Raw genomic sequence first — 11,865 nt, 5'->3', positions numbered from 1 at the left:
TCCCTAACCTTTCAGTGTCGTGTCAATTTAGTGTCTGTCATTATCTCATGGATGGAAATTGCTGATATGGCTAATGGCTAAAATTAAAAATTAGTTTATTGCCACATCAATAGAAACAAATTTTTTATTTTGGCCATTAGCCACATTAGTAATTTCCCTTCAGGAGATAACGACAAGAGCTAAATTGACACAACACTAAAAAGCTAGACACCAAATTGACACAATTAAAAATTTAGAGACCAAATTGAAATATGCTGTGAAGGATAGAGATCAAATATGTAGTATAGAGATCAAATATGTAGTTTACCCTAATAATAAACTATTACTTGTCTTTGTCTTTCTTTTAATATAAATAGAAGAAAAAAATTACAAATTACTCAAAAATAGAAACTTAAATAATACATAAATTCTTAAGTTGACATGTTAAGATACTGGGGTGTTGGCTTAGGTGTGTTGGCTAAGTAGTGTGTCTGATGTGCCAACAGCTGGCTCGGTAGTGTGTGTGATATGCCTAACAGTGTGATGTGCCTAACAGTGTGATGAGGTGTGCCTATTGCAGTGATGATGTGTGCGTGTAGTGGTGCTTTACAGAGGTATGTGCAGTTAAGTGAGCTGTTAGTGACAGTTAGTTAGGAAACTGTTAGAGATAGATACAGGTAGTTACAATTGCTAGTTACTGAGATTGTAAATGATTGTAATTGTATATAAGCCCAATTTTGGAATAATAAAGATAAGCTTGGAATTACTCAGTTATTCTCTTTTTCTTATTCTAACTCTGTTTGGAGGTGGTCCCCTCGAAGTGACCAATATCTCTTCTTCCCCATCTCTCTATTCTAGTATTCTTCTCAGTACTTCCTTCCATCTTTTTCTCTACTTTTCCAGTACTTTCTTCCATATTTCAGCTCTTAATATGACACAATCCATTGTTTACTTGTTGGATTTCATCACCATAAAAATAGAAGAAAAACTAAACATTGTGGACCATCAATTTTTTATTGTTATGATACATCATTACCATATATGCTAAATGTGCATGTTAAACTGTGAATAATGAATATATTGAATAGTTTTATTTGAATATTGTAAGGTCGCAATTTGGGTCCCTAGCCCAACTAATGAATGAACTTAAGCTCAAAAAGTTTAATACAATTAATTTGTAGAGGGTGGGTTAGGAAACTAGGCTTTATCGAGTTGGACAACAAATATAATAGATTCAAGTCACAAGAAAAGGAAGATTAAAGAAAATCGTCCTCGGCATAGTCGGAGGAGATCAATTCTTATATATTTCTTTCAAGTTTGATTATAAAGTCAGTTCTTGATGGCTACAGTGTTTTTCTCTTAGTTTCTTGATCCCCCTCTCTCAGAGCCCCTTTTTCCATTTTATACTATCTTTCCCTCTCATCTCCATCTTCCACGTGCAGATCAGATTGTAGGTGTTGATCTTTGTCCCATCAACACCTTCCTAAAGTCTTTAGGTAGTAGCTATAAGGCTGAAAGTTATTATTTAGGTATCACTTTCTTATCAATGCGGTCAGAGAGTTAGCTGCAAAGCATTTAATGTGGTGGTAGCAGCTTTCCCTTGAGATATTTCATGACCATTATCTATTTTGTTCCTTCTTGATACTTATCCTCACTCATGAAACGATCTAGAATGTTACTCTTGATGGCAAACCACACCCTTTGACCTTAGCTCTGCTCAGCCGAGGAGGGATTCTTCCTCAAACCACCCTTCTAAATGACCTTAACCGGATTTCACCTCTTTACTTACTAACACGGTTCCTCATGAAAGTGTTTACCCGTCATCGGATTATTTAACGTCCTTAGATTGGGCCCTTGGCCCAATATATACATAAATATGGGCTCTTGGGCCTAACACCCCTACAAATATAATATATAAAATAAAAACCAACTTTTAAAATAGGTTAGGTTCAAGTTGGGTACCAACTTGGTTTTTTAGTCCAAGTAAAAAAATTTCAAGTTTGGTTGGACATTTTTCTTTTGAGTTTGAGTCCATTTTTATAGATCTTGAGAATTTCAATTTCAATTTTATTCAAAATTATGATCTTTGATATCTACTGCATTTCTAGTTTCAATATTAAAAAAAGAAAAAGAAAAAGAAAAAGAAAAAAGTCTTTAGTTTAAAACATGGACATTAAGGTTGCGTTTAGCATTAGCTTAAAAAACTAGTTTATTTTACTATTTAGCTATTTTTGCTACCATTCACAGGTCCTACTGTACTTTCTGATACTATTAATGAGTCACACTATACTATTTCAGGCTTTTCAGCTAACTTTTACCTTTATCTACAGTATTTTCAGCCAAAAGTTTTCAATTTTAGTTAAATAAGCTGTTCCAAAATGGACACTCGGTATTTATTCTAAAAACACTTGCATTAGTCAATGTAAAATGGCATAAATATAAAATTTTGACTAATCAACCCAAAAAATCACCCACATCAGTTTATTTAAAATTATGCCTATCTTGTCCATAGCTAAAATAGCCGTCATTTTGTCTAAAATTGTGCCTATCTTGTCCGCAATTAAAGTAGCCATGTAAATAACTAAATGCATGTAAATTTACATGGGTATTGTTTATGTGTAAAGACATATTTTATTTATTTCTCAATTTACTTTTTCGATTGGTGTCTGTGTGAGTTTTAAAAAAGTGATGTGAAATTCAAACAAAGCATACATACTTTATTCAAATAGTTTTTAGAAAAAATAATGTCATGTATTTTTAAAAAGTAATTGTGTAAAAAAAAATTATACTAAAATAAACAAAAATAATTTTGCATGCCAATACTTTAATTTTAAAAAAAAAAAAAAAAAAACAAACAAACAAACAAAGCAATGTTCTAGAAAAACCATGAGGCAGAGACGGAATCCAAATAATTTGTGTGTTTACTTACATCATTCTTTCCTTTATTGAATGTGGATATTCTTTTATGGTTATATTAGCAAGTGTTATTAGACCAATTGTTAACAAACTAAAAAAAAGAAAAAACTTGTCAAATTATTAATTGTTTTTTTTCATTTTTATAAAAATTTTCTAAAATTGTTTATTAGCAAATGCTCTTAAAAGATTTGTTAATATTTCCCATATTTTATAAAAGTTAGGACATTTTTAGCTGATGGGGGGAAAGAAAAATGTTAAGACCCGGGCAAAGTTCACAACTTTTATCGCAAGTTGCCACGTGAATGTGCATCTACACCTTGACCTCTTACAACGTTCTAAGTTGTTACCAAAAAATGTGTAAATAGTAGCGGTAGTAGCAGCGCAGGGAAAAGTATGGATAATTGGATTGGGGTGAAGTTATTTAGAAACAAATAAATTATTTTATTGTGTGGGTTTCAATTAGCTCAATTAATAAATTTTCTGATAGTTGTATAAGAAATTTAAGGTTCAATCATTGTCTACACCAAATACTAATCAATATTTTAATCTGATAATAAAAAATTATTATTAAAAACAGATGCTATAAATTAAAACTCCCTCAACAAAATAAATAAATAAATTGCTCTATGATTGGTAGAGTAATAGCTGCCACAGCCACACGTGTCCCTCTCCCGTACCCGCTTTCTCGTCTAAGCCCACCCTTTTTTTTCTTCCTACACTTCTGGTCAAAAAAAAAAAAAAGAAAACTCCACAATCAAAATCACAATCAACATAAAATTTTAAAAAAAAAATTGAGGCTCTGAATTTTTTTTTTTTTTTTTTTTCTGGGTTCAAATAAATCAGCGGCAGATTTTGGGTATTCCCTCCTTAATCTACAATTAACTCTCTTAATTCGAATTCTTCACGTAACCATTTTTATTCACATCTCTCTCTCTCTCTCTCTCTTTTTTCAATTTTATTTATGTTGTTTATTTTTAGAATCTAAAATTCTGTGTATATGTGTTTTTATTTAGAAAATAAAACGGTGTTCGTGGCAAATTGTCGTTGAGCAAAAGAGCAAGAGGTAACACTGAAAAGTAAGTCAGTTATTGGAATGAATTATGGTTTAAATTCATGTTTTCCTGTCTGTCCTAAAATTATATTTAGGATGTTGCTTTTTTTCCTAAAATTTGATATAGAACAGAACAGAATAAATTACATTGAGAAGGTCTCTTGTTGTTTTGGAGTAAACAATCGCCTGAGGTTTCTAAGAAGCATTTATATATAAACCTAGGAAGCATGTACAGAATAGAAGGCCCTTTTGCATCTTGAATTGATGCAAGTCAAGTCAAGTCAAGCCAGGACTCTAGTCTAGAGCTAGAAGGATTGGATACATTGAACAAAGAATGATTCCCATTATTAATTTATTTGATTCCCACTATAGTTCTGTGATTCTCAGAAAAATTCAGTTTTAATTTGGTACTTTGTTTTAGAGTATTTTGTCACTGTATGCAAAATTTATAAGTAATCACGCTTCCTTGTTATAAAGAATCTCTTTTAATTTGATGATATTTATTTTAAGATTTAAATTGTTTCACCTTTTACTTTCTCTTTGACATACAACATGAGATTTTTCAAGTTTTTCCTATCTAGAACCCAGCCACCTTGCACTTTAATCTTTACAGTTTACTGGTAAAATTGAGACTAATGAATCTTTAGCTCTTCCTTTCTCTTTGAGTCCAAGTCTTGAATGAAATGGCCCTACGGATCTATTCTGTCAACAGAACATAAAACCTGGGCAAAAAGTTTTTAAATATGTTGAGATCATTTTTTGGTGTGTATGCTGGAAATGTTATTAGTTTCATCCCATTGTATTTTATTTCTGAAGAACCAGGCATGCTTTCTAATTGTCTTGTATTAAATCTATTTAGTGAGGACAAATAATTTGGTGGTGATCCATGATTACCGATGTTGAATTTCTTAACAATTATGGATTTTTTTTATTTTCATTTGGTAATAGGTCTATTTAATGAGGAAAATTAGTTTGGTGATGCATTCCATCATCACTGAAGTGATGTTGAATTTTGTAAATTACAAATTTTGTTCACTTCAGTCTATGAACATGATATATATTATGTTATTAACCTTGCCGTTACAAGCCATCAAAAATAAAACAGATGTGCAGTTGATTTGATTCTCTAAAATTCTTTCAGCCTCCTGTGGACTCATTGAAATTTGAAAAGATGTCTTCCAAAAAGTGGCGGGGAAGTTTAACTGAGAAAACGTTGTCTCCCGAAGAACAGCATGCCAAGGTATTATTTGACATTAATTTTCAATTTATTGTTGTTTACTCTGCTGTAGTACTCATGAATTGGAAACTTGCTGTTGAAGCAGTGAATAGTGGATACCACGGCAAAAATGCAAACCTCTCCATTTATCTTTTACATATCACACTTGGGAATCAAAATCAAAATTTGGGGCAGTTTAATAACAGTGTTGCTTCTTGGGTGTCTTATGGATTTGGCCATAACTATGTCTCAACTGGTTTTCCATATTAAACTATCGTCAGTAGATTAAGCCCTCCTTAGTTCAGGATTAGACAATATGGCTGAGTTTCATGTTGTCACGGCCATGCATGTTTATCTTGTTCCATGAGTGTTTCATTTGTGATTAGCTTCTTGGTCTGCGGTTTTCTTCCTAATGTGATTATTTGGTTTGTGAGAGTTGGCCATTCAGTATCCCTCTACCTCTTGTCACTTCCCTACTTGAAATTCTCATAAGTGCTCTAATTGGTCTCCATTGCACATCACCAACCATCTTAAGCGACTCTCCTTTATCGTTTCACCAATAAGAGGCACCCTTATCTTTGAACAAAGAACTTCATTCTTTATGTTATATTTCCTAGTATTCCCACTCAAATGTTTAATATTCTCATTTCAGCTTCATTCATCTTGTGCTTATGTTGCTTCCTAACAACCCAACATTTTGTATCATAGAACATAGTTTTATAGCAACCCCATAGAATTTTCCTTCTTAGTAGGTATTCCACAATCACTCAATACTTCTGATGCACTTCTCCACTTTACCCACTCGCTACATCTTCCATATCCCTATCCTTATGGATTATTGATATTAAAAGAAAGTAATATATATGTATACACAAACACACCAAAAGCAGTCATTCTTTGACCTCTCTTGACTATCATATTTTACTAACCCTCCATTCCTAGTTTTTATTTTATCAAACTTACACCATAAACTCATTTTTAGTCCTACTTAGTATAAAACTTCTAAAGTCTAAAAATTCCCTCCAAACTTCCAACTTAGCCTGAACTCCCATTTTAGTATCATCTACTAAAATGATATCATTTGCAAAAGGCATACAACAGTCAACATGGGACCTCATCCTGAATTGATCTTGTAATTTCACACATAGATAACCTTTCTTCATTTAGAAATGTTAAACAATTCAGACACAAAAACCATTAGCTTGCATATCTGGTAGGCTGTCAACTGCTGCTGGAGGCAAGGCATTCTAGTTTTCCCAAAACTGACTCCTATGCAAGGAATAATGATTGCCTAGACCATCTAGGTTTTTGTGCAATAGATTGAAGCTTGTTTTCAAGATTTTTTTTATCATGCCTCCTTCCTTATAATTAGCTCATATATGTTTGTTTATGCTTAAATTGAATTTCAAATGTTGCATCATGGACTTCAATTTCTCTTTCACCATGGAGGAAGGTAGAAATAATATCTTAGCATGATAAATGAATTAGTGAGAAAAAAATATTTTGTGAGGGAATAGGTGAAGTCAGAAATAATTGTTTCTCTTTCTCCTTCAGATGAATGAAATCAGAAAAATGATTGGTCCTATTGCCGATAAGCTTCCAACTCTGTGTTCGGATGCATCAATATTGAGGTTTCTTAGAGCTCGAAACTGGAATACAAAGAAGGCAGTGAAGATGTTGAAAGAAACCTTGAAATGGAGGCTCGAGTACAAGCCAGAGAAGATCCAATGGGTATTCATGTGTTCTATAATTTTCTGTTTTGGTTTAAAGGGTACATTTATATATCATCCACTCTATCTTAAAAACTTATGCATCGTCTTGAAACACTAAAACAGATTATTATACATCCAAAAAAAATGCTATAAGATCCAACTGAGTTTTATAAATGTGTCACGAGGAGACTCTTCACTCCCTTATAGGAATAAGCATGCACAAATCTTGCAGAGCTGCTACTTGTCATAACAAAACTAGTAGGAGCAGTTCAGTAGGGTTGCCCCTTCCCTGTCCTTCCCTCCCTCTCATTTTTCATTCTGGTGTATAAGTAAATGGTTTTGGATGGTGTTTGGCATTGCATGTGGAGCGTTGGGGGGAGGTGGCTTGGGGACTAGCACTTAGGGATAGCAGCTTGGGTTTCCTGATGGAGCTTTCACAATTGAGCTCATGATGCTTCTATTGGGTGGATTTGGTGGACCGGTCATGGGGGTTTTGTGCAATTTGAATGTTGGCTGACTTTAGGGTGTGTGGATTTGGTGCGGCAATGCTTGGGCTGGAAATTGGGACCTGGTGGCTGTGGGGTATTGTTTGTGGCTTTTGATGACTGAATTCACAGGGGGGCTGTGCACACTGAATCTATCCTCAATGATGATGACAGTCTTTTTCCCTTTTTCCTGGATTGTTCTATTCACATTCAAGGTGGAATGTGGTGGTTTGATTGTTGTTGTGATTGAGGTTTGGGGCTGAAAGGGTGACCAGGGTGGTGAGATCTGGGTAGCTTGGGGTGATTTCAGGTTTTTGGGCATGGGTTCAAATTGGTTTATATCATATCATTGTTGTTGGTGATGTTGTTGTCCTGGTTGGTAGTGTTGTAGAGAGATGAGTAGTGGATCAATGTTTGCTTTGATACCAAATTTGATGCAGGACAATAAATTTTAGAGGAGACTAACATTTGAAAAAATAAAGGAAGAATAAAACAAAGGGACAGAAGTTAGGAATCAACACCTAGGGTTTGCTTGAAAGAGAAAAATAGAACCTAGAAATCAGTATCTAGGGCTGTTTGGAATTAGCACTAAGCATGATAGAAACCCAGGAATCAACACCTAAGCTTGCTTGGAATCAGCTGAATGGAAATGCAACTCCCAAATTGGACACCTTTTACTCCATGTCTCCATCCCCTACAGCTTTGCTCCTCTAAATGTTGATGAGTTATGACCTAAGAAGCACTAACACTCCAAAATCTCCATTTTGTTTATATTAAACATGTGTATGCATCTTACACACCAAGGACACTCCTACATGTGTGTCCTCATTGTGTTGGGAGAAAAAAAAATATTTTAAAAAATTTCTTTGATTTTAGATATGTTTTGTGAGATTATGATATTTATTTTCGAAATTTTAAAATAAACATAAAATATGCATATAAATAAACAAACTATACCCAAAAATATATTTATTAATGGTTGTGTCTCCACACAGTGTTGTGTCCTAATTTCTTAAGAATTGCCATATCCATGTCATGTTGTGTCTGTGTCAATATCACGTGTTCATGCTTCATAGGTTATGACCACATCAAGGGGCAGATAGTATGATTTGGAATTGGACAAATTGCTGAAAGAATTGTTTTTATTTATTTATTTTTTTTGGGGGGGGGGGGGGGGGGGGGTGATTTTGGCATGTATTTTAGTAAGAATTTGTAACTCCGTATTTTTTTTCTTCGTTTTTGTGCTTCATCATTTTAGAGTTTGATTTTACCTAATATGTTGTGAGTGATTGAGCGATTCCACTTATGCACTAGTGTTACTCTCCCAGATGCACTTGCAAATTAGAATAGTATTTAAGCTTTGTTGCCCATTATGTGCTTATTGGAGGTGGTATTATTAATGCTTTTAGGAGGATGTTGCTCATGAAGCTGAGACAGGAAAATATACAGAGCTAATTACTTTGACAAGCTTGGGAGGACTGTTCTTGTTATGAGACCTGGTTGTCAGGTAGTATTAATAGCATGACAAGAATTCTCGGACATCTGTGTTAGTGTTATTGTTGTTTCTCATTTTGGCCTCTACAGTTGAATGTATCTTATTCTATTTGATTGCACCTTTTTCTTTTACCATGTCAGAATACAAACTCAACAAGTGGGCAGATCAGGTACCTGGTTTATTGTATGGAAAATGCCATACTAAGCCTGAACTCAGATCAGGAGCAGATGGTGTGGCTAATTGATTTTCAAGGGTGGAAACCATCAAGCATATCAATGAAGGTGACTCGGGAAACAGCTCATATCCTGCAGGATTTTTACCCCGAGAGACTGGGACTTGGAATTCTCTATAATCCACCAAAAGTATTTGAGTCTTTTTGGACGGTATGTCATGATGTACCTCCTTTTGTTTTATCATTTCATGTAAATATTTATTGCTTCTAAGCTGTCGGTCTTAGCTATATGTTTATATTGAAAGCTGAACATCTGGCTCTTTTCATCTATTTACCATGCAAAAAGGGAAAGTTCTAGACTCTTTATGTATTTATTATTTGGATGAGTTTGTTTTGTACTTCAAATTTTGTGCTTCTTAATGATTGTCAAGCTTAAGAGAAATCCCATACCATATCAGAATAAAGCAATGGGTTAGTTTTCATGTATATGCACATACTCTAATTTTTTTTTCTTTTTAATATTTAAAATTTAAGAAACAATACTGAAATAAGTACCAGATTGTTAGAGGAAAGTCTTCTGATTTATAAGCTAAAAGATAATATGTGAGTATGGCATTAGCATGAGCATTTGTAGGAAGAATAGTTTTATTTATTCGGTGGAAAAGTGAAAAGATATTGTAGTTTGCAACTGGTTGGTGGACGATCTTATTTCTAGTAATGCAATAATGAAATCAGGAAAATAGCTTTCAAGTAGGGATGGCATGCTTTATTGTGGTTCTCAACTTTTTGGTCGGGAGGATTGTCAGGTTTGTTTATAACATTTTGTTTAACATTTGAAGAGGATAAGGATCAACTGGTTGAAATTTACATGGAATGGTCAGGAAAGAAGAGACTTTGAATCCAAGGTTTACTTGAGCTCTCAATGATAGAGAGTTGAGAATATGATTTCTTTGCTTAGCTGTGTTAGTAGCTTTTTCCCAAATTATTGCTAAGAGAAACTGTAAAGATGCTCCTTGTGTGCAAATTGGTGCATCATGGTAAAGTTTATCAAGGGACAATGAACCTTTGTGCAAAACATTTAAAGCATTACAGACAGGCTATCAGTTTTTTGCTGGTTTTGTTTATTTGAATATTTTAAAAAATTGTAGAAGTCAAGGATTTGTTGGTAATTTTTTATTTGATGACACAAGCTATTGTAGTGGTCCACAGGTCTTTTTTCTAGTTGCATTTGATTGCTTATGGGTGGTTGTTAGAACTTAGAACCTATAAGCTTGAATTTAGTGAACTGGTGTTGTATGTGTAACTTCAGTGAGGAAACAGCTGAGATATTCTATTTCATTGGTTAGATGCTCATGAGTTGCAACTTTTGTCTTCTGTAATTAATTTGTACTTTGGTTGGAAAGGATTGTTTGGGAAATTTAAAGCATAGCTTGGTGTGTCACAACTTTCTCTTTCTAATGTGGATCAATAGGGGGGGGGGGGAGGAATATCTATTTCAATGCTGTTGAGCTTTATACTCCTGAGGTTAAAAAAAAATATGTTACGGAACTTGTGTGACTGGATGTGAGCTTATAGTGGTGTCCATGATTTTTATTATTATTTTTTCTTTTGGAATTCTAGACCATGAATTCCTTTTTACATTTTCAAATGAACTATTTGTATGCTTCTTGTATTTATAATGATTTAATAAATTTTTTACTTCTTCATTTCCTATGCTTAACTTGATTTCTAAAGAAAGCCATCATTTGGATTTCAATATCATCAACTTACTTTACTGCATGAAATTTAAAAAACTAATGAATTTTCCTTTGAAATAGATGGTAAAACCTTTTATTGAGCCCAAAACCTTCAAGAAAGTGAAGTTTGTCTACCCCAACCCTGAGAGCCTGAAGATAATGGAAGAGTTCTTCGACCTTGACAAGTTGGAATCAGCATTTGGTGGGCGAAACTCAGATGGCTTTAACTACCAAGCTTATGCTCAAAGAATGAGGGAAGACGACAAGAAAATTTCTGACTTGATTAACCCTGGTTCATCATTTCCTTCTTTATCATCTGTTTTGACCAAATCACTGCAATCAGACTCGTTGGTTTCTGATCATGGTTGTGAGGCCTCTGATGAAGTGGGTTCATCATCTGGTGATGAAGCAGCTTCTTCGAACTTGGAGGATGTTGATGAGAAAATACAAGGCCAGCCATCTAGCTGCAAAGATGTTGCAAATGATGATGCCTTGAAGCAGCCAATTAGTAATTAAAATTTGCAATTTTTTTTTTCTATTAAATTCCAACTTATATGATTACTCCTAAATAGAATGGTAGCATGAATCCAAAATACAGTGATATTTTTTATTTTCTCAGTCCGAAAGCAAATACTGCAGTTAAGATATTTCACTTTTTTTTAAAAAAAAAATATTCTTGTACAGTTACAAGCGGCTGTGTAAGGCTAAGAATAATGATGTTTTATAATCCATATTCAATTTTTGAAGTGTATTCTAGCTTGCTCTATACTAATTTGATATGCAGGAAGTATTGATTAACATTGAGATAATTGCTAAACGGGTATAAACCATGAGGTCTTGCACAAAAATCTTACTTCATTGAATATTCCTTCATCCTGCCTTGCAAAGATTATTGGGAGGAGGGGGGAAGAAAATTGGTCTCTTTAATGAAATTGTTAGGTTCTAAATATTTAGGAATAAATGTTTAGGTTATAATTTTATGGAAGTTGGCAAACCAAGAACAAAATATGTCTAGTTTAAATGTTAGACATTGCTCATGATAATTTAAGTCAAGATTCAAGAACAGTTAAGCTGCAGAAAGAAGAATTCAGAATTTGCAAGGC

General features: G+C 33.8%; 1 protein-coding gene across 1 annotated transcript; it reads left to right on the top strand.

The window, feature by feature from the left end:
- Nucleotides 1–3,635: 3,635 nt before the first annotated feature.
- Nucleotides 3,636–11,513, top strand: LOC112030584 (uncharacterized). The gene is given in 8 exon segments (XM_024063270.2): nucleotides 3,636–3,751; nucleotides 3,909–3,971; nucleotides 5,088–5,186; nucleotides 6,717–6,893; nucleotides 8,769–8,799; nucleotides 8,802–8,866; nucleotides 8,995–9,237; nucleotides 10,844–11,513. Coding segments are annotated over 6 exon segments (1,020 nt in total). The 5' UTR covers nucleotides 3,636–3,751; nucleotides 3,909–3,971; nucleotides 5,088–5,117; the 3' UTR covers nucleotides 11,279–11,513.
- The last annotated feature ends 352 nt before the right edge of the window (nucleotides 11,514–11,865 follow it).

The sequence above is a fragment of the Quercus suber genome, unplaced genomic scaffold (genome assembly GCF_002906115.3).
Source record: "Quercus suber isolate HL8 unplaced genomic scaffold, Cork oak 2.0 scaffold_47, whole genome shotgun sequence".
In the NCBI taxonomy this organism is placed as follows: Eukaryota; Viridiplantae; Streptophyta; class Magnoliopsida; order Fagales; family Fagaceae; genus Quercus; species Quercus suber.
The sequence above is the reverse complement of the archived record's forward strand: the minus strand, read 5'-3'. Positions and strand labels throughout refer to the sequence as shown.